Below are 23,456 nucleotides of genomic sequence, written 5' to 3' on the forward strand. Positions count from 1 at the left end.
TTGTTGTGTTGCAAAACATGAACATTTGACATAACCTGGTTATGAATCGTTTATTACAAGAACACTGAAATGCTGTAAAATGACTTGGATGCATTTACACAGAAGCGTTAATGACATTATTTATAAATGAAAGCATAAAACCAGCATACAGTTCTTCGAAAGCACAATCTTCGAGATTTGGACACGATTTGGACAAATTTGTTACATTGCGGGATGTATTATTGTTTGTATATTTTTAGTATTGAATTTCTATCTATCATGCAGAAGCAATTTACATAGTATAATTGCAAAATTATTCAGGGCACGCACTTTATCAAATCAAAAGTTAGCCATGCTTTATATGATGACATTAAAAAAACATTTACAGAAATAAAACGGCAGCGTGTGTGCCATTAGGGAACACTTTCAGTCCAGCTTTTCTTCCTGGAAGAAATCAGCAGAGTTGAGATGTTCCTGAAACTTCTCGTATTGCTACATGAATAGAAAGAAAATGGTGATCAGTTTACCAAAACATTTAAATAGCTTTCAAAGACATACAAAATAAATATTCACACCTCACTGATCCATCCTCCATCCTGCAGTTTCGTAAACACTTTGTTGACCGTGTCCTTAACCGGTTCGTCATCCTCTACCGTATCTTCTTCTTGTATTTCCTTCTGAGCTTCTAAAGCTGTGCGACACCTCTCAAACAGATGGTATTTGAAGTGCTTCAGGGCATGGTAGACCTCGGTACGACTGGCGCAGACAGAGCCGACAAAGAAACTCTGCAATTGTTAACGAATAAACGTTCCATCAGGAGGTGCTCAAAATCATTCTTCAAAAACGGCTATGGTTAAACTGTGTGCGTGACTTGCAAGGAAACCAACCTGGGAATCATCAGGCATGAACTGGTCCTCCTGCAGGGTGGTGGTGTGGTACAACTGGCCAGAGAGCCGCACGGTGAAGCGCCCCGTTCTGTGAAGCTCACAGGCTTCGCATCCCTTCGACTGGACCCTTGTCATCATAACCCGCAATTTGGGATAGCATTCAACCCTTTCCTTTTAATGAACAAAAACGATAAATGAACGTAAAATGTAACGTACATTTCACGTACAAGTGACAAATAGCAATTATACTCATTTATGAGCCATCCTTTTCGTGAAAAACGAAGGGCTTACTTTGTAACGGTCTTTCCAGCGGCTCCTCTGCTTCAGGTTCTCTAGACGTGGAAGGACCAGTCGCTCATCAAAATGGAGCAATGATGATTTCATCTCCTGGGCGTACCGTTTTGTTCTTTCGCCATCTAGAGTCATTAACACAAAGTCACATATATATACTACCATGCAAAAGTATGAGGTCTGCAGGACTTGTTGGTAACACTTTACAATAAGGCGTCATTTGTTAACATTAGTTAATATACTAACACGACCAACTAAACAGTGAAAAATACATTACAGTATTTGTTCATGTTTGTTAACGTTAATTAATTAAAATACAATAATTTATTGTTATGTTTTTATTGTTCATGTTAGTTCATGGTGCATTAACTAATGTTAACAAACACAAGTTGTGACTATTAATCTAAGATTAATAAATGCTGTTAAAGTGTTGATTCATTAATAGGTTAACTAATGCTGTTAACTGATTAACCTTATTGTAAAGTGTTACCAACTTTTTAAAGTTTCTGAAGGCTGCATTTAGTAGATCAAATACACAGTAAATGTGAGCATTTATATGAAATTGTACTAACACTGTAAAATATTATTACAAATAAGGGATTTTTTTTAAATACACTTTGGAATTTATTCCTGTGATTGGAAGTTACATTTTCACAAGTCATGACTCATCAGTCATTCAGTGTCTCTCATTGTTATACATAATGACATAACTTATTCCCAAGATAAATATTTATTATCAATGCTGGATGTTGCACGGATGTGCTGCTTAATTCTTAATGTTTAATGCTTTGCTAAAGTATGGAAGTTTCAAAAGTACATTTATTTGAAGTAGAAATATTTTATTACATTACAAATGCCTTTACGGTACGTTACGGAGAGAGAGAGAGAGCTTCAGTAATAAGAGGAAAAGGACTTGATAAACATACTGTAAAGTGACTTGAGAAAGCTTGAGTCCAGTACATTGATCAGCAAGGCCTTGACCACCACCTGAAAGTGGGTGAGCTGAGATCCCGTGATAACTGTAATGGGAAGGGAAACGTGAACATTTTCAAATTAACTTTTTTTTCAACTGCTGACACACATTTTCTAAAATTTGCCTCTCTTTTTTTTTAAGCTTTACACACAAATCCAAAAATTGCACACACAAAACGCTAAATGCCTCGCATCTCTTCCTAAATAAAACACTGCATTCACAAATAAATCTCAAAAGCAAACACTTGCCTACACCTTATCCATAATATTGCTTCAATTAAAGTGTGCTTTTTAGAATAAGTGTTTTATGAAATTGAAATCCGGGTCAAAGGCAGAGAATTAGATGTTTTTGCAGATTTGGTGTGTGGTTCCGGTGTTTGAGTTTCAGGTTTTAGAAACTGTTTGCCAAGCAAAGGTTTTGTGTGTAAGCGGTTGACAAAACCGTGAGTGTAACAGGCGTGTGCACATATTGGTTTTCCAAATGGTAAGCAAGACAAAGGCCAGAATCACAAGGTCTTACACTGGCGTGGAAGGTGAGAGAGAAAGGTCTTGTCTTTGGCCTCCCCTTCTTCTTCTTCCTGATCTTCCTTTTTCTGTTCCTCTTCCTCCACAATAAAATCCTTCAGACTGTCATTACTATCAGCGTTTTTTTCCTCGTCGCTGCTGTTCAGAGGACTTCCTTTCTCTTCCACGCTAGATTCATCATCAGAATCATCTGCTTTACTTTGCTCTTCAACTTTGTCCTCTTTGATCTCCTCTCTCTCCTCTTCTTCCTCTTCTTCCGAACCCTGTAGAAAACAACAAATAAAAAAGATTTCCAGTTACTAACCAGTATTTGTTTCAGTCACCATTACCACTATTTACTGTTACACGTTTGACCCTAAAAACTTTGAAACTTTTTTTATTAGTTACACATTAATAATGGTGGTTGTATGAAATTTTCCTGAACCATAGGAAGAAGCATTTCATAATCATGAATTCCTCATCCTGAGCAATTTCCAGGTCATTTCTACAAGTAAATTTATCCATCATTTTTAGAACTGGATATTGTAAATCTTTATTAATTTCGACACACACATAGTATGTCTAGTCAAGCTGAATTCAGAGTTAATGATTACTTCAATTTATTCTAAAAAATGTATGCAATATCTTTGACATCATAACCGGGTTTGTGAGGACAACCGCATCTTCTCCAAACTAGGTCCTGGAGGGCAAGTGTATCGCAAGATTTTTTATTCAACACCTGCCAGGAAGTTTCTAGTATGCTTAATAGGACCTAGATTAGCCGATTCATGTGTGTTTAATTAGCGTTGCAGCTGAACTCTGCAAACCACCAGCCCTCCGAGATGTTTTTTTTGCACAAAATGACTAAACCTTAGCCCCAAGAAAGACTGGCCATCACTTCAGGGTGTCCCTCGCCTGTGGAAGTGGTTTTTAAACCTGTCCTACAAGCAACCCTTCCCTGAATGTCTGGCTCATCAGACACACCTAATTCAACTCATCAGCTTGTTAGCAGAGACTGCAAGACCTGTATCAGGTAAGTCTGACAAGCAAGGCATACAAAATGCAGGGCATAGGTGCTTGTAGGACACGTTTGAAAACCACAAGATCCTGGAACGGGCTCCGTAGAGGAATAGCGTGGCATGGATGGATGGTCTGATAGATAGATAAATAAATAAATAAATAAACAGACGTCCAATTTCCCCAAAACTTGCCATAGCCTACATTTGTAAATCATTTCATGTTTCAGCTTGATCAGATGGTTGCGCTGTAAGATGTAAACATGAAAACAGCAGTAGATGAAGGGCAAAATATAAACGAATAACATTTAGGCAGATTTACTACGGACTAAAGTGGTTATAGTGCTTGACCAAGACAAGCGCTGTTTGCGTGATGCTTTGTCATTTTTCTCCTTCTGTCCTTGTCAACTTACCAACGTCCTGCGCCTGCGCCGCGGGGTGCCTGACTTTCTTCTCTTTGACAGCTCCATGAGTTTATTCTTTCTCTCTCTTCTCTTGGCAGCAGCTTCTTTCAGTTCCGCCTCTCTCTTCCTCTCCCTCAGAGCCTCGTCCTCGGAGTCCTCCGGCAGCCTGAGCCGTTTTCTCTGCAGCACTCTCCTAAGTGGCTCTCCGCCGACGTCGCTGGAAGAGTCGCTGGAATCGCTGTCGTCTAGCGGAGGAGCGCTGGCGGATCTTTTCCTCTGTCGTCGCGGCACGGCGCATTTCTCGTCCGTCTCGCTGCTATCATCTCCGTCGCTCTCACGTGCTCGGTAAGAGCTGTCGGAGGTACCGGACCCATCCTCGGAGTTTTGGTATTCGCTTTCTGAACTGACGCTTGTGGTGCTGGCGTACGAGCCCTCGTCGCTGTCATCCAGCATACGATCAATGGGATTCACGCGAGTCTTTTTCTTGTCAATGCGAGATTTGGGGGGCGGGCATTTTCGCCTTAACCCAAAAAGCTTTCCTACGCTTTTCATCATTTTTACGGCAAAAAAGTGACCCTTGTTTTATCTACACCTAGAAATGTTGTTATTTTTAAAATTTTGTCTATTACAGCCAGTTGTTATGGATCTACAGACACATGATCAGCAACAGGATGCTTCCGTGCTCGTGCTATGAAATTACATCCCCGTCTCGTGAATGATTATTCAGCAGTTTTTCTCATAGCAATTAATTGATTCGAGCATGCAGGTATATTTAAAGCTTATTAATTTGCTGAAATCAATATATAACGAGTGATTTAAATAAATATTCTTATCAGAATGTATCATTCTGCTCCAGTCCGCCACACGCGCCAATAACATGAGGGGGCGTGTCTGTGTTTTTGTAGATACGCACTTCCGTCGTTCGCTTCACATCAGCTGGCACAAACGCGCCACCCAAAGACAAGGAGAATAGTTTTATCAGATTTTTGTATTTAGAATAAGGGTTTTATCATTGTGTACCATTTTTGCATTTTCCTTGTTTTTATATATATATATATATATATATATATATATATATATATATATATATATATATATATATATATATATATATATATAAAACAAGGAATATATATATATATAGGTCAAAATTTGCGATTTTGGGAAAACATGAATATATATAATTTTGACCAAAAAAAAAAAACATCATCAACATGAGAAATGTTTTGGAGCACTAAATCAACATATAATATAATAACTGCTGAAAATCACAGACATTTAAATATTTATGAATATAAAAAAATTATACAACCTATTATTTTTAAATTTATTATTTATTATTTAATTTAACAGTATTACTGTTTAATTGTTTTTCCCTCAAATAATTGCAATCTTGGCAAGCACACTTCTTTCACAAAACATAAAAAAAAAATCGTTCTTCCATTTTGACTGCATTAAAGGTAATAGACTACCAATGTGTCAGTGTACATTTGCATTCGTTTTTCCCTTTAAAACCCAGATGAACAAAATTAAAACAAATGGTTATTGTATTTTCAAATGCTAAATGCTAAAAAAAATGCCAAAAAACAAACAAACTGAAATTACTCTATACACAAAATGTTACGTGAAAAAGTAAAATATTGACTTATTTTTGTTTATTTTTTTGTACTTTTAATGAACATTTAAATAATGCACAAATTAACAAAAAATAGTTTAACCATTTTGGCTGTGGTGAGTAACTACAAGCCTTTTAGCATTTTTCCTGTTATTTCCATAATTGCAGAGAGATGCATTGCTGAACAGTTGTTAATTTATCTTAATAGTAACCCTTAAAAAGTAAACTGCATCCAATGCAATTTGGATTTCGAGCAAATCATTCCACTAAAACAGCAAATTATATTTATATTTCTGGATTTAAAGAATGCATTTGATCCTGTTGATCATCAAATACTCATTCGTAAATTTGAACTTTTCCTCTATTGTGCTCAATTGGATGCAGTCTTATCTCACAGACAGAGTTCAGTTTGTAAGGGTGGGCAGTGTAACTTCAACTTTCCAGTCCAACTTTCCAGTGTGCCTCAGGGATCCATCCTGGGCCTCTGCTTTATAGATTGTATATAAAAGATTTACCCTCTGTATGTGCAGGGTGTGATGTTCAGATGTACGCAGACGATACTGTAATTTATGTCCATACAAAAACCAAGAAAAAAGCGGCTTCTAATAAATGTGAACAAATGGCTCAATGATTCACATTTGGTTATTAATGTATGTATGTATGATGTACGCGCTCTGTAATTGATTGTGATCCCAAAATGTATGTGTCTGGAGAAATAATTCAGGAAGTTTCTCATGTTAAATATCTAGGTATAATTATTGATTCTACTATATCCTTCCAAAAACAAGTGAAGGAATTACAACAAATAACTAAATAATAATCTTGCTAAGTTTAGGCACCTAGAAATTGTTTAACAACTACAGCAGCAAAATTATATATAAATTCAATGATTATTCCTCATTAAACATATTGTATGACAACTTGGTCACAAGAAACCACGAAGCCTGGCTTTAAAAAACTGACATGTGATAATTTATTTGCTCATTTTGCTATTAATGCTGGTATTTGTAATCTGCTATTAACTTGTTCCATGATCTTTGCTCTCTGTCAGATGGTTATATGTATGTTTTTTTTGGGTTTTTTTTCTTCTTCTACTTATTGTCTTGCATGTTTGGAGTCTTTGTGCTTCATGTATGATTGATGTTTTTTTCAGCAGGCTTATTAAAAGTTGTGTATTTTATTTGCTGTAGGTTCTTTTTTGTTTAGTGTTTTGATATTTTGAAAGGGTATTGAAACATCTTGCCAAAGGATTGCTATTTAAAATGAGCCGATTGGCTAAACGGTGACACATTTCCAAAAATGTTGATTAATGTGTGTTGTGCTTATAAATAAATAAATGAAAAATTAAATGAATAAATGAACCTAGCTCCTGAATCAAATCACAGAGGACACTTCTGAAATCAGTGAGGATGCTCTAGACTTAACTGTTTATTGCATCCGCATAAGCGATCATGGAGCATGTGTTTGATCAATTTATACTTATCAAATCATTACGTAAATGTATTTAGGCATAGAAAACTTTATTACTGCTTAACGAAATAAATCAAAAACATAATCATAATCTGTAAAGATGCAATTATCTCTAAGGCCTGTCTAATAAGTAGATGATGGTGAGTCTGGATCAGCAACTTCATCTTTGTTACACTGACTCAGAAAATACTAGTTTATTGTTAAATAATTCAAATAGCCTATCTACTTACTATTTGCCGCTTACACTTTTGTGATAATTTTGCCTGTGCTTTGCTGCGAGCTTAAGCTTATTGCGTGCATTTGAACGCAGAACTCTTTAGCTGAGATAACTGCACTCATCATACATGTTGCTGCTGGCGAGACAATCGTGTTGTGTCCACCAACGCGGCAGTTTAGCTCATCAGTAATTGATGGATGTCTAAAATACAAAAATGCCTAAAATAGGCCCAGACTAACTCATCTGAACTGTGACGTCAAGATTGGCCAGAAAAAAAATCGGGCTGAAATGCGGACCCACTTCCAAGACGTAAGAAATAAGAATTTTGAATGATGAAAATTAGTTTGTTTCTGCTTATTCTATTCACCAATTTTAGAACCATTAAAGGAATGGACTCAAAAGTACACATACTCACTGAGAACAACTGTATAAGATTTTTGACATTTTTAATTCTAAAGTATATGAGGCAGAGAGCAGCTTATAAAAATAAGTATAGGCAAACTACGTAATAAGAAAATAATTAAAATGAACAGTTAGTAAATAAAGTTTCCCTTATGGTTGTGAATGTAATGTGCCTACATAAAAAGTATCGCCATGCTTTGCTTTTTGAGTTTAATTTAGTTTAAATCTTGTAACAAAATTCTTCTATAACAGTATTTCTTAACAAATAAATGTATATTTATCAATAACAAAGAATCTGTTTACATTTTAAAATAAATTTTCAAGCACTGTAAATATACACTGTTAGGTCCAGACATGAACTGCACCGTCAGAGCCTGCAGACAGAAGGTATTCCCCTTTATGGTCAAAAATGATGCTCTGAACAGCATCTTCATGAGCCATCAGGCTTGACGTATATAAAGATGCCACTTCTACTATTTTAACTGTGCCATCATTACTCGCCACCGCTAGAATTCTTCCATTAGGATTGAAGGCCACTTGATTGCTGGGATGAGGCCCAGTGTCCATGGTCACCATTGCTGAAACATTTCTCACATCCCATAACTTGACCACCCCAAAAGAGTCACACGAAGCAATTGTGTTGCTTGTGGCATTGAATGTGGAATAGTTGCATGAATGCTTGTGCCCATAGAACGTCTGGGCGCACAATCCAGCACGGGCATCCCAAAGAGAGAGGGTTTTGTCTGCTGAGGAGGTGAGCAGAATGTTTGAAAAAGGCAGAAAAGAAATGCTGTTCACCGAGTCAACGTGTCCGCGCAGAGTGCATCGGCAACGCTCGCTATTCAAGTCCCACACTTTAGCCGTGTTATCCATAGAACAAGAGGCCACAAAATCACCACAGGAATGGAAGGAACAGGCCCAGGTGGTGTGAATGTGTCCCTCCAAACTGAGCACACATCGCCCTTGAGAAAAGTCCCAAATTTTAACTGTGGTGTCCCCACTTGTGGTCCCCAGGTAATCACCACTGGGATGAAAACTACAGGATGACAGCCAATCAGTGTGACCCTCGCCTGTCATGATCATCTCTCCCTCTGGTATTCCCCATAATCTCCAAAGCTGGTCATCACTTGAGGAGGCTACTATCATTTTACGGGGATGGAGAGCAAGGAAGCTCACTGCCATCGTGTGTGCTTTAAAAGACTTGAAGAGAGAGAAGTTGGCTGATTTGGTATTTAGTGAGGACAGAGCTTTGATTTGTGGCAAGTAGGGATTGACTCGAGTGCTTGCCGGGAATTCTGAGTCTTTAGGATGCCTTGTGTTTTTGTTGGCCTCTTTTACGGCGTCATTTGATGCGATGTTGTCGCATGGCAGGTGTGCACCCTTTTCTGGACTCTTCTGGATTTTTTCTCTTTGCTGTGGCGTGTTACCAGTTTTCCGGATTCCTGGGGAAGAATGTGGGGTACGGAGAGAGCTGTCTATATTTTGAACCTGGCTGACAGCTCTGTCTCTCTCCAGACTAACCAGCATCTTCTGCCTCACGGCTGTTTGATACTTCTCATTTAGTTGTCTAAGAGCAGGTTCGTAGGACGCGTAGTGTTTCTTCAGCTTTTTAATGTCCTCAATAAGTCTATTCTTTTCTTGAACAACACGCTTGTGCTGCATCCTATGGAAGTCCCTCTCTCTTTGAAGTTTTACTATGGTTTCTCCAGCTTCAAATGCAGCTTGTTTGTAACTATCCCGCTCCCTTTGCAGGTTCTTCAGCTCGTTATCAAGAAGCTGGTTGTGTGTATAGACATCAGGGACGAGTTCCGTTTGTTCTGTTTTCATTAAACCTTTGTGTATCATCTCAAACCACTCGATTTGGAAGCAGTTTAATGTTCTTTTCATACCGGTTTTTACCAGATAGTTGCGGACAAAGTCGTCCACCACCTCAGGTATTTTAGGAACCGGATGTTTGGCAGAACTGACTCTCTGAATCTGTGTTGTGCGTTCGGTGGCATCCGTTTGATCCTGCACTGCTTTAACAGCGGTTTCCAAGTCCTCTTCCCCTTCAGGTATGCTGAGTTCGTCGTCGATAGTCACTTCGTCATATTTATAGTCATCCTCAGAGTCGTCTGGAATTAAAACTTTCTCTAGATAATATGGACCGTCAACGGATTCTTCTGCTACTTCGTTTCTGGCTGCCATTATTCGCGTCGCTTTGTTGTGCTATGCAAAGTTGTGTATTGTTTCCATGGTGACCATGGTGCCCATGAGAACTGTTTCCGTAGAAATTGTTCTACGCTATTGTTACATGTTTCATTTTATTTATTGACCTATGGGTTAAATTGTAATATATATAAAATTGACACAAAACTATAAAATACAGTTTTATAGAAATACAACATGTAAACATAATAAAAGTTACTTTTAGTTAAACTTTGATATTTTTGAAAAATTATTCGTGATCATTTACCTTCTGTCTACCACTCTTATTTATTTCATTATCTTCAATTAGATGCGTCTGATTAAAACGGTTAGCTTCGCATCATAAACAGTAGATGGCGCTCAAGTAGCAGTGAACTGAGTGAATTCCATAAACTGGTTTTAAAAACGGAATGTACATTTATAAGTCTATGACAGTTCTGTAATAATGCTGATAAAGATTTTTTTTTTTTTTTTTTTTTTTGAGATAACATTTATTTTTCTTTCTTTATTTTTTTTTTCAGGTAGTCCAGGTGTAAATAATAAAATCATATTGTTATTATTGTGCTAATATTATGAATATTACATAAAAAATAGCGAGAATTAAATATACAATATAACGTGAATTAATTATTTAGGCTAAATATGTAACGTTAGAATTGATGTGTATGCTATCTTATCAATTCGCATAGCCTGAGTGAGGCAGAGCCCTTCGCCGCACAACCAATCAGAAGCTGTAGCTGAGTTTCAGCCGTAGCTGAAGCATCAGTACAAAGGTCGGCGTGCTCGAGCTTTTTTAACTACCAGTCAGCGAGAGCTCCGGGACGCGCTCCCAATGGATCACTGCTTTCTGTAGCCTTCATGAAAGCCAGAGATATGAGCGACGAAGCAGAGGGGGATAATTCAGATCAAACAAACTTCAAATGCAAATCACTGTTGTCATCTTACTGCATCGACAGTATTCTAGGAAGGAAAAGTCCCTTAAAAGTTAAAGGTTAGTCGTTTCTTCTTTCGTTGTGCGATTCTAATTTAGTTGTTTTACATATGTTTTCCACTGAATGGCAGCAATGGTTTACAATAGCTTAGCTGAAGCTGTAATAATCTAACATGTTTTAATGGTCTTTAAATACGCAAAGTTAATTACAATATCCATGTAACAAATATTGCACGCTTTTAGCTATATCCTAATAACAGCTTGCACTTACACAAGTAGGCTATAGCGTAACAATATATGTAAAGTAGCCTAACAGCCTATGAATTAAATACAGAACAGACTGTGAACTTATTGAATGACACTCAAAGCGCTCTTTTTGATTCCCCTAAGCTTAAACTAGATCAACAATATTCTTACATGTGACTTAATTTATCCCGTTGATAATTATTTAGATAGGCTAAATTATTTTTGCTTACAGCATCACCAAACAGCTTGTGGCCCCTTCAACCAGACATGCACCTGCCGCCGAAGCTCCGCCGCCCCTTCGCCCCGTTGACAGACTCCTCCATTCACACAGACGAAAATGAGGCAGGGGGCCCGAGGCTGCTACACACGGCTTGTGAAAAGTTAAAAATTACAGAGGCCTCGCTTGTAAACACCGGTCGCGCTAGATCGTATCAGGAGCTTGCTATACAGTCCTGCAGAGACGCATCTAGTCCCACGCCAAGACCAAATGAGGAAGAAACCGACAGTGAAAGACTGTGTAGAGAGACAATTGTTTCTCCGGGTCTAATGGGACTGCAAGAACGAGAGGCGTATTTGAAGAACGGCGAGGAAACTACTTTATCGGCGGGAAGTGACACCGAAGATGGGATGTTAAAGCGAAAGCAGAGGAGATACCGGACCACATTTACCAGCTATCAGCTTGAGGAACTGGAAAGAGCTTTTCAAAAGACTCATTATCCAGATGTTTTCACAAGGTAACGGCAACACCAACATCTTGTAGAATATTACGCAAATAGCGATTCGTTGATATAAAGCAATATTCGTCACATCTTTGTTTTAAACAGCAACATTCATCGTTATATTAGCTATATTAAAAGCAGCCATATATGAAAATTGTACAGGCTTCAATAAAAAAGCCATAAAATCATAATTTCGATTTTATCAGTTGCATTTTTGGCCGATAAATGATTTATTTCGCTGCTTTTTTCCCCGTTGCAATACCTATGCATTAACGACAGCACAGGGGATGCCAGAATGCGTATTTTTCACTATAAATGCAATCGAATAATAGACCTAAATGTTTTTAATTTTAGTAAAATTCATGGTTAAAATTCATCTTAGTTAAAAAAAAAAGGAGATAAGAAACTCTATAGCTTTTTTCTCTCTCTGTCTCTAATTTAAGGGAGGAATTAGCAATGAGACTTGATCTTACAGAAGCACGAGTGCAAGTAAGTCACTTTCTTATTTATCTCACCCTTTTCGACATTCACTATTAATCTGTTAATCTGTTCACGACTGGGCTCAATACATATCAACAAAAATAGAAACTCAAAAAAAAAACACACGTATAAATTCTAAAGATAACCGTTGAGTTAAAACGTTTAGGCTATATGCGATTTTTATTCAGTTCACCATTAAACTAGCAATAACTATCTAAAACATATTAATTTATTTTAAACATATAACCATTCGTATCCTTTGCTACATCGTTGCTACAATTAAGGCTAATAACAGCTTTTTTTGTATTGAAAAGTACAGTAAAATCTATCAGTATCTGATGCTAACAGAGGAAATGGCGTAGGAATGGGCTTATACAACAGGTTCGAATGTTTTGAATATTTATTTATTTCTTTATTCGTTTATGTATTTATTTATTTTAAAATGCACAACAGTTTTGGCATAGAAAGTTAGTATTGCGTTATTGTCTCTTTTTTTTTTTTTACATTGCCACTACATAGTAGGCTATATATTTTGGACGCCTTTATCGTACAACTTGTCGTGTTAAAGGGACAGTTCACCCAAAAATGAAAGTTATGTCATAATTTAGGCCACTCTCTAGTATGACTTTCTTTCGGCCTCAGCAATACGAAACAATATTTTTTAGTGTTCATTTTGTTGTGTTCTATACAAGACAAAACATCTTACAGGTTTGGAAACACGAGAATATTGGCAGGATTTGTATTTTTTTAGGATTATTCTCAGACAGGTTTGTAGGCTATATTTCCTGTCATAATAACATTGTTCTATTCAAGACTGCAGGCCTTCAATAAGAGTAAAATAGTAAAAGCATTTCTTTAAATGGAAGAAAAACAACAACTCATAAGTTGTAATTGACAAAAGCATTGTTTCCTCTCAAGGTCTGGTTCCAAAATCGTCGTGCAAAATGGAGAAAAAGGGAAAAGGCGGGGGTCCATTCACACACTCTGAGCCTACACTATCCTGGAACCCCCCCTGCTACACAGTCCTTGTGTCATTACCTGAGTGGGAATCCTTTTGTCCCAAACCCACATCCACTTATTGATTCATCTTGGCCTGCCCCCCTCCAAAGACCGCCTCAGCCTCCTCCAAACCCTGCCTCCCCTCACGGCTTCAGTGCTCTGTTAGGGGCGGCGATGTTTAGACATCCCGCTTTCATCAACCCCACTTTTGGAAGGTGAGCTTCAATTGCATGTTTAACAAAAACCGTTACGTTTATACCTTACCTTTCCCACTTTATAGTGGTTATAATGTTCTGTTCTATTTCTTACCAGACTTTTTACAAGCTTAGGTCCAATGGCACTGCAAAGGATACCCCTTCCTGCAATCGAGGGCCAGATTCAACGCTCCCACCTCGCCAACAACCTTATCTCCTCTTCACCACCCCTACCTTTATCCCCGACAGTGGACCTCCATGCTTCCAGCATAGCAGCACTGCGTCTCAAAGCAAAAGAGCATTCTGCTCAGTTGACTCACATCACTGCTGCTAGAATGGCTGGAAAAGAGGAGTGCTAGACTCACTCTCACTTGAGAGATGGCAAAAGACCAAAGTCAATCAGAAGCACTGATATCTGTGGAGTTTTGTATCATTAACAGATTCACTAGTAGACACGTGTAACGTAGTTTTCAGTCACTGGAAGTTGAACTGTAGAATTCTAAAGCTTTTTAAATGTTTGTTAATGAGTGCTATTTTTTTATTATTAGTTGAACAATCTTATTAGATCATTTCATCCTGTTTTTAATAGGAAATGGACAAAGCAATTATCAAACAGCTATATGAACAAATTAACAGCTGCTTTTCACATCCGACAATTGTTCGAGGTGTTCTTTGACAGTGAAAGGGATGTTTTACTCTACATATATTTATTTTGCATCATACAATGTTAGGATTTTTTAAGGCTGCACTTTCTGTGTTCACAGAATAGTATATAAAATAGTTTATGGTTATGTCGCCATGCTATGAGCCACCATTCAGGGAAATAAACAAAATATCCATATGCTTCTCTTAATGAATTAGCCAGGGAAAATAAGATAATGTGAAAGTAAAAAATAGACGTTTTGTGTTGTCTTAAAATTCTTTCTGTATTTAATGCTTTAAATAAATGGAGTTTACAAAATGTATATTTTTGCGCATATTTCTGTCTTTTTCTGATTTTTTTATACTCACCATATGCATTATCTTATAAATGCCAAAAGAAAACCAAGGAGTTTGCACAAAGCGGTGTTTTTAGCAACCTTTCTTCAATAACGAAGGATGTATGTAGGCCTTTGCATTTCAACAAGTGCACTAAATATGTGTCTTGAACTGGCAGATGTATCGATGTTTTGGTTGCCTGAAAGGAACTGCACAGACTTTGCTCTGAAAATTATTGACGGAATTTCGAAAACCACCTGATTCCCACGGTAAACAAAATGGTCAGTAGGCCTATGGTTATGTTATAATGATTTTTATCTGCAGCTCTTTATAAGAACAAATGGACATTTTTTGCAGCCATGGGAATTGCTGTGAAGAAAGGCGAAATTTAGAGCTTTAACACCTCCATAGGTGTCCATGTAATCTGGGCATTAATGCCAAATACTTGTTTTCACTATTCACGCAAATTAAGAGGCTTACGCTTACCTCGGCTTCCTGCTTTGGGGTTCTTTATCAAAGGAGGGTTGTTAAGTCTATGCTAGTCTTAAACCACTTTTTAAACTAGTTTAACTCCTTCGAACTAAGCCGTCATCCAATTAGTTTGAAGTATACGGTGATTTGTTATCTGATCAGTAAGAGAACAGCATGCAGTTGAACCAGTGAGTGGCTATGTATAGCATATTTGACCTAACATCGAAGCAATGAATAATGCAGAAAATAATGTCCTGCTTAAGATCTGAAACGCTATTCAGAAAGCACTATTCAAAAGTATACCCTTAATGATGTAGGGCTTATGTTAAAACGTCTGAATGGTCAGTTAAAACCACTGATTACCGACCACGGATTAAGAGACTTTCTATAGGCTACAGAAAGGAACTGAACATTTTCAAGGCTGGCTATTGTGAGACCTGTGGTTATATGCGACTTGTTGCGGATCAGGGTTATAACAAGTAGCGTATTACTCCAGAAGTGCAGGTGTCTATCTCATGAACGTGCGTATAAATAGCACGCCAAATAAAAAAAAAAAAAAACTCGTGGTAAGCGAAAATGGACCTTGAACGTGTATATGCTACGCGATGGGTAGGATCGGGGTTTGGGGGTAGATGCGAAAACTGCACATGCACGCCAAACACGTGCGTGTTATATATAGGCCAAAGAACATTTTGGCGTAACAATTTTACGAGTTTTCGTTTTTATTCGGGGTACTATTTATACGCATTTTCATGAGACCACTTTATAAGCCTTCTTCTCCTTCTTAGTTATTTGTTTACTTATTTTTAACAATTACAGTCTGCTCATAGAGTTATATAAACACCCAAAGGAGAAAGGAAACAAATATTATATTATATTATATTACATTATATTATATTATATTATTAGCCTGTATTCATATTCAGTTATATTGTATTTATTTATATTATGAGGCGCTGGGGCAAAAACGTCTAGTCTAGTCACATGTTGAAGGACCGTTTTCACATTTCCTCGGTTCTCAGAAGCACAAGTAGTCATATCTTACTCTTCTAGTTTTAAAAACTACAACAACAACTTAATAACAAAAGAAAAAGAGAGGAAAAATAATCTGTTGCACTAGAAACACTAACGCAGCAACATGAACTGGTTCTAATTAGTATACTTTGCTAGATTTATAATGTAAAAACTGGTGAAATGCATTTAAATGGATTCACTTTTAAGAGTTGAATACATGTAGGATTCGTGTTTCTCAAATGTTTATTGTCTCTCTTGATCAACAAAACAGATTCCACATTTTCTGTTAATTCATACAAACGAGTAAAACCCACTATTAAGATGTCAAAAAGAAAGAAGTAGAATGAACCTAAATTGTTATAGCAAATTCTTTCTCTAACTTGACATGTGAGATCATATATTTCTTAACAAAAAATAACTGTAAGAAAGTAAAACTATAATTTATAAAGAAAGAGCGATGGATTGGAAATATTGCACAGACAGCATCTGTAGGCTTTTGTTTCAGTGTTCTGATGTTGCCTCATTGAACAACCACTTTTGATGTTTCTTTTGTTTCCTTTTCTTTTGATTTCACTGTCTTCACATTCACCACCACCCCTTAATGACCTGTTAGGCCTGCTTTTCCTCGATTACTGCTTTACCACATCTGCTGAACTGACCCTTCGGCTATCTTTTGAAAATCTTTAACCCTGCAGCCCTTTCTGTTTCCCTCAGTAGAAAGTGCTGCATGTAAATTTCTCCCCAATCACAGCAATAGCAGGTATCTCTACTGGCTACACTGTGAAGGGGAGCAATCAGGGATAATTGAGTGCCTTTCAGAGGGAGCCTGGAGCATTCACTCCCATTCAACACCCGTCCATTCACCACATAATCACTCTTTAAACACACCCAATTTTCTGGGGAGCAAAGTCCTGTTATAATTTTGCTTAAGTGTATTCGGAAATCATACCCCCTTTGAGCCGAGATAATTGAAATCAAATCCTTTTCATGGCTACTGACATTTTTGCGCTGCCAATCCAGTGTAATTAATTGTTGAAAATTGAGCCTGAATATCGCTAAATAGAAGGCTATTATGCTTTGAAAGGGGTGAAATGATCTACCATGCAGTGTGGAGACGTCAACGTGAGCTTCAGTTAAATGTCTTTGTTTCCCACACTGTTTGCTTTGTAAAGATTAACATAAATTGACTCATAGCATAAGTTTTACTTAAGTCTTGGAGGATGGACCCTTTCTTATTATTTGTTCTTTGAGCACTTCAGATTACGACTATTTCTATGTGCTATTTCTTCGTGAATGTCCTGTTTTGTGCAGCTGTGCTTAGGCCAGTTACAAATGGCTGAATCCATTAGTTTAGAACTTTATTTATCATCATTTATCATCATATCATGATTCATTCTGTGATGATCTAAATGAGTGTAATGAATAAAAATGCTCTTGAATCATAATATATTGTAATTTTAAGTGTAGTCCAATTTTTTTTATTTTAAAGAAACATTTTATTTTCTATAATATTATATTATATAGACCATGATTTCTTTCTGGATTCCCTGTTTTGAGGGTTCTTTTCAGACTCTATGATATAAGGGTTTATATATATATATACAGTATACACACACACACATATACTTTTTATTAACAAAATAAGTGTCCAAGGGGAAAAAAGTGACCAAAGTGTCCAAAATAAATGGGTGAACTGGTGTGCTCATCATGCTAAAGGGGTATTGAAGGTTGGGCAGTGTTCTAGGGGGAAGGGTTCAGGTATGGGGCGGAGTCCGGTGGCCACACGCACTCCCCTCTCTGGTCTAGGGCGTGAGGGGTGGTGGCTTCTTCCCATTGCTTCTCCTGGCTTGGCCCAAACGGCCCTTGAGGGGATGAACAGCCCAGCATCCTGGCACGCCTGTCAGACGTGGACGTGTGCAGACATCATCCAGACCACAGGTCCAGTAGCTCGCATCTCTGTCGGCATGGGGGTATCCTCAACGCACTCTTCCTGGACCCACAAGGAGAGAGGTAGCTGACTCATAACCTTCTCCTCCCCAAGTGTCAACTCCGTCAAGTGGTCGCTGCCCACACAGGAGTGCTACCTTCTTTAAAAGGATCCAGCGGTTGGAGCGGGCAGGACAGGGATTCCACTCCGTACAACTTCCCTCTCGCACCAGGACAGAAACCGGGAATTAGTCGACAAGTTCAACCAACCGCCGGGTAAATGACAATAGAGCAAATGACAGACACAGTGGGTGTGGCGTCAGGCTCTGTAGAGTGTCCAAGGGGGAAAAAAGGGTCCAAAATAAACGGGGGAACTGGTGTCCTCATCATGCTACAGGGGTAGTGAAGGTTGGGCAGTGTTCCAGGGGGAAAGGTCCAGGTAAGGGGCGGAGTTCGGCGGGCCGCACATGCTGCGCTCTCTGGTCCAGGGTGTGAGGGACGGCAACTTCTTCCCACAGCTTCTTCTGGCTTTGTTCAAACGGCCCATCAGCCATGAACAGGTGCAGTCATCATCCAGACCACAGGTCCAGTGGCTCGTATTTCTGGCAGTGTGGGGATTCACTTCAGGTGTGCCTCGTCACACTCATTACCTGTGTAATGCTGGCTGCCCCTGAATTCTATGTTACAGTCACTGCCCTTCTCAACTCCGGATCAGCTGGAAACTTTATCTCTGGTACCCTCATCCTCTCTCTAGATTACCGGTCCCTCAACAAGATCACCATTAAGTTCCACTACCACTACTTTAAAGGGATTACCCACAGCCCTGGAAACTGCTGAACTCCTCTTCAATCATATGTTCAGATATTATGGGATCCCTAAAGATATAATCTTGGGTCCTGGACCCACAGCCATGGAAAGGACAGACTGAACGTAAGTTCCAAGAAATCAGGCGGTTCCTACATACCTTCTGCCATGGCCACCAGAACCCCTGGAACAAGTTCCTGTGCTGGGCCAAGTACGCCCAGAACTCCCTACGACACGCATCGACTAGACTCACTCCAGTGCATGCTCGGCTTCCAGCCCCCACTATTTCCCTGTTCAGGGAATACTGTCGGATGTGCCAGCTGTTGACCACTGGTTCCAGTAGAGTGAGAGGATCTGGGACAATACTCTGTTCTGTTCTGCCAGGCTCTTCCACCAGCCAACCTCCATTCAGCACCCCAGTCAGCCAACCACAATGTTTGCAGTCACTTGAATTCTAATCAGCTACAGGAGAGCCTATATATATATATATATATATATATATATATATATATATATATAAATCACCAAAAATGTCACTTACGGCCTTCTGGTTTTCACCCCTTGATAAATTATTTTTAAAATATATATTTAATTTCTTAGTTTTTTCAAAGATGACCTAATCTGAATCATCAGTCTTCTATCAGCCGTGGTGTATCTGCATGTGGTGTATCTTTACCTTTAATAGAGAGTATTGTACCATATTATTAATACTTCTTAACTAATTTTATTTTAAATTCCGTTTTAATTTTTTTTTTTTTAGATTGAGTGTTGTGCATTTTGATTTCTCCTTGAGAGGCTTAAACTGTCAGTAAATGTTTAGATTTGCCACTTTAAATGTAATAAATCAGAGTACTACTCGCCTTTCTGTGTCTAAATAGTTGAATGAAGCTTTTCATCTTTTTTATACAGTTCCCCATATGCCCTGTTCTTTATGTGTATTCATTTGCTTTTGATTGGTCAGAACTGCACTTGGTTTTCTGGATTGCTGTGCTATCAATTCTGCTAGCTTTGAAGCTGCACTCACACTTCCATCATTCCACTATTTGGTCATTTAATTGTGTTCTCTAGCTCTCACTCATTCTCTCAGCGGTACTTCTAGAGTCATTTGAATTCTGATGTGACTCCTGCTGGGTTGATACTATTCATAGCAAACAGAGCAAAAAAATTCATCATTTTCATCATACCATATATTGTTAACACCCATGCTTACATAATGGCAAGGCGATTATGTATAGATAGCTACATCTGAAATAAAGAATTTGATTTCTACACAGACAAAATGGACCAATCAGTAATCAGCTCACTGAAATCAAGATTCAGATTACGGACAAGGCCAATGAGGCCAGTGCCCTGGGGTCTCTGAAAATAATTTTGCTGCACCATTACTAAGGTTCTTAAAGCCAAAAGACAATTTTCTGATCGCTGTCTCTGAATTGTTTTAGGGTTAACTCTGTGTGTTGCTTCAGCTGGCCATTTCTCAGGTCAGAGGTCAGAACCTCATCACCTTTATGCAATTGTTCAACGCAAGAGAAAATCGCTTTCTCTCCCTCTCCCTCGCACTCTTACCTTCACCTTTCCCAGTCGCGCTTTGTTCCGTGTCAGTTTCCATTGCAACAAATTACACCATAGCTCTGATATGAAGTCATTGTAAAAGTGATTGCTAGCCTTTGAAAATCAGTGATAGCAAGTCAATCAGCTGCAGCACTCAAAACGTCTCTAGTGTGATTACCTGGAAGTGTGAAGTGTGAGGGGTTAGGGTTTCTGTGCTCTGCCAGGGTTAGTTAATATGACTCTTTTCTGTTTGTCAGTGTGAAAGTGATGGAAATGACAAAAATGTGGATTGCTCATTTAGGATTTTAAAACACTCCCTCATTGGTAAGTTGCTGACAATCATTTTAGGTGTGTAAAATTTGGATTGCATGCAGGGCATAAAATGTATCTTCAGATTAGCCTATGTGAAGAAAGGCTAGGATTTGTAATGGCACCATCACGAGGAAACTGATTTAGAGGCAAATATATTACTACAAATCATAGGACTTCACATCACTGGTGTTTTCATTTCTGACAGGGAACCCTTATGTCATTCCAAACTTTTATGACTTTTCTTCTTCTGTGGAAAACAACTGAAGATTGACTATTTTTTTAAAAAAAAGAAGGTGTCACAGATTTGACTTAATAGACAATAAAATTATATGTAAAAATATATGTATATAAGGTATAGTATATAGTTTATACAGTCGTTGTTTGGGATTAATAAAGGGTTAGTGCACCCAAAATTTACATTTCTGTCATTAATTACTTACATAGCAGGTACATTATTTTACAGTCTGAAATAATGTAATAATGTCTTTTCAAAACTGTAATCTTCGGAACAAATATTATTGATAATATCTGAGAGCTGTCACACCCTGCAAGGAAAGTCTATTGCTTCCCTTTTCAGACTGTAAAATAATGTACCTGCTATGTTTCTGGACCTAGGAACATTTGACTTGTATTTCTGTCTATTCAGGGTGAGAAAGCTCTTGGATTTAATCCAAAAATATCATAATTTGTGTTCTAAAGAAGATTTGTTTGGTTTACCATTTCTGAGTGAACTATCACTTTAACAACCGTATTTACTTTGCCTGCATGTGGAGTCTCGAAATGTCCTGTTCACACAGCAGCTTACAACAGAAGCTCAAGTACTGAGTATTAATATGCAACTGCAGTCAAAAGTAGGTGTAAATATTCTTTAAAAAATGGTATCATCTTGAAGCTCAATTTCGAAAGAGGACCCAATTTGTCATTCAGCTTATGCAACAGGACTTTCCTAAAAAAAAAAGTGAGTTCTGAAAAATTGTGTGGTAGTCATAACCAAAAATTATGTTTAATGTAGCAATATCAAGGGCTCAAATACAGGTCTGACAATCTGTGTAACCGTGACCAGTTAATTAAGGACTGAAATTAAATTCCAGGCGGTGATGCCTTCATCACTATACTAGAAACCAACTTTTGCGTATTTATAGCTACCTTCCAATGGCAGATATGAGTATTGCAAATTGCAATTGCGTTTATGTATCACTGACTTTTGTGAGTTGCCTATATACAAGCTAGACTGGTCTAACCACCGTGACTGAAAGATTTTTTCTTGAGAGACAGACCACACGTCCATATAAGATCCTCACTTTCAGTCTCCCCACTCACTATGTCATTCAAATGGAATTATACCTCCTTTCCTAACCACTGCTGCCCAGCTGGTATCCATGGGCAATTAGCCCAGTAAGCATGATTGCAGTAATTTGTTAAGCACTATGGCAACCTCTATTTAGGCCAGAGGTAAATATATGTCTCCGTGTGTGCAAGACCTTTATGTATGTTTAAGATCGACATACATAGAGCTCCGGAATGTACACATTCTAATGTAAATTTGTTTTAGTCCTAGTAGAGAACGCCGAGCTACTAATATGAACAGTAACCAGGTATCCAGTACAGTTAATACCTACATTGATTAATGAGTGTCTTGTGTTTAGACAATGTTCTCATAAAACGTACTGACTGTCGTTATGCAAATACTACCGGCGCTATGAAGATTACTTTTGTCTTCTTGTCAAACAAAAGAGGATACGCTAAGGGAAAAAAAACATTCATCTTAGGAGGAGTGATAGGATGGCTGTCTTTGCCTGTTTGTCAAATTAAAGCTGTTACAGTGGTTTACCTTTAAAGGTGTACTTTATTCAAAAAACTAAAGTGGGCCCCCAACTGAAAAAAAAAATCTTGGATGTTGTTCAAAAGTTCCATAGAAGAAAGAAAATCGTACATATTTGAAAAAACATGAATGTGAATACATGATTATAGAATATATTTTGGAATATACAGAATGTAACATATCTATTGAATCACAAAAGCTGTGTTTGAAACAACATTGCATAATACATACTATTTCACTGCTGTGTATCAGAATACTTTACTTGCGCAGTACACAGATCCCCACACAATCTTGATGCTGAATTAATGATCCAAGTTGAAATAAGAGAGATCAAGAAGGCAAGGAATTCTGTGAAGTCACAAGAAATTATAGGAACCTTTATAACAAGACTGATAAAAGTAGCTGAAATGGTGAACAGATCAAAAAACTAAATATTTCTGTGAACTTACTGAAATAATGCACACAGTAATATTGTGAAGAGAGGGACCTCTGGTGGTAAACATTTTGGCTATGCATCCTTATCTACAGACTAAGATGCTGGAATTGGCTTCAGCATCCCTGCAACCCTATGTAGGACAAGGAAAATCAGTGGTTTGGGATGGACGAATGTGATGATTGCTACTGACAGCACATGAGAGGCTCATGTGTCCCATTTGTAGGCACTAGATTAGCACTATTATTTCTGAACAAACACATCCCACCTGTCCAAATCCCTCTGCTGTAGAGGTCATCACATGTAAACAAATCACTTCCAGTATCTAACACACACACACACACACACACAGAATAAAACACCAATTTTCAGTTTTGATTTACAAACCTTCATGTAAAAATTTAAATTCATTATGCTGTGTTATTATTCAGATGCTGTGTGATTTGGAAAAGGATAAGCAAAACATGAATAAGCAATTCCCGATTGACTGTCAGACACAGGATAAATAGACTGTATTGCAGGAAAAGTCCATGTACCTGAAAAAAAGGATGTTGTTTTTGAACATATAGACATATAGAAAACCCTTTAATGAGTACTCTAAAGAAAAATGGCCCTACAGTGTAAAAGGTTTT

At 37.9% G+C, this 23,456-nt stretch overlaps 3 protein-coding genes across 3 annotated transcripts; 1 reads left to right on the forward strand and 2 right to left on the reverse strand.

Moving 5' to 3' along the window:
- Window positions 1-36: 36 nt before the first annotated feature.
- On the reverse strand, window positions 37-5,001 carry ccdc82 (coiled-coil domain containing 82). Its single transcript, XM_043221848.1, has 7 exons — window positions 4,063-5,001; window positions 2,650-2,917; window positions 2,084-2,176; window positions 1,158-1,282; window positions 867-1,037; window positions 555-764; window positions 37-471 (listed from the first exon to the last, which is right to left on the reverse strand). Exons 1-7 carry the CDS (start codon window positions 4,606-4,608, stop codon window positions 406-408), a joined length of 1,479 nt encoding a protein of 492 aa, XP_043077783.1. The 5' UTR covers window positions 4,609-5,001; the 3' UTR covers window positions 37-405.
- Window positions 5,002-7,903: 2,902 nt separating this feature from the next.
- Window positions 7,904-10,007, reverse strand: LOC122326744 (sperm-associated antigen 16 protein). The gene has a single exon (XM_043221878.1). It carries the CDS (start codon window positions 9,942-9,944, stop codon window positions 8,100-8,102), a length of 1,845 nt encoding a protein of 614 aa, XP_043077813.1. The 5' UTR covers window positions 9,945-10,007; the 3' UTR covers window positions 7,904-8,099.
- A 750-nt stretch (window positions 10,008-10,757) lies between these two features.
- Window positions 10,758-14,459, forward strand: arxb (aristaless related homeobox b). Its single transcript, XM_043220973.1, has 5 exons — window positions 10,758-10,935; window positions 11,354-11,855; window positions 12,284-12,329; window positions 13,239-13,534; window positions 13,632-14,459. Exons 1-5 carry the CDS (start codon window positions 10,803-10,805, stop codon window positions 13,870-13,872), a joined length of 1,218 nt encoding a protein of 405 aa, XP_043076908.1. The 5' UTR covers window positions 10,758-10,802; the 3' UTR covers window positions 13,873-14,459.
- Window positions 14,460-23,456: the final 8,997 nt, after the last annotated feature.

The sequence above is a fragment of the Puntigrus tetrazona genome, chromosome 21 (assembly GCF_018831695.1).
Source record: "Puntigrus tetrazona isolate hp1 chromosome 21, ASM1883169v1, whole genome shotgun sequence".
NCBI lineage: Eukaryota > Metazoa > Chordata > Actinopteri > Cypriniformes > Cyprinidae > Puntigrus > Puntigrus tetrazona.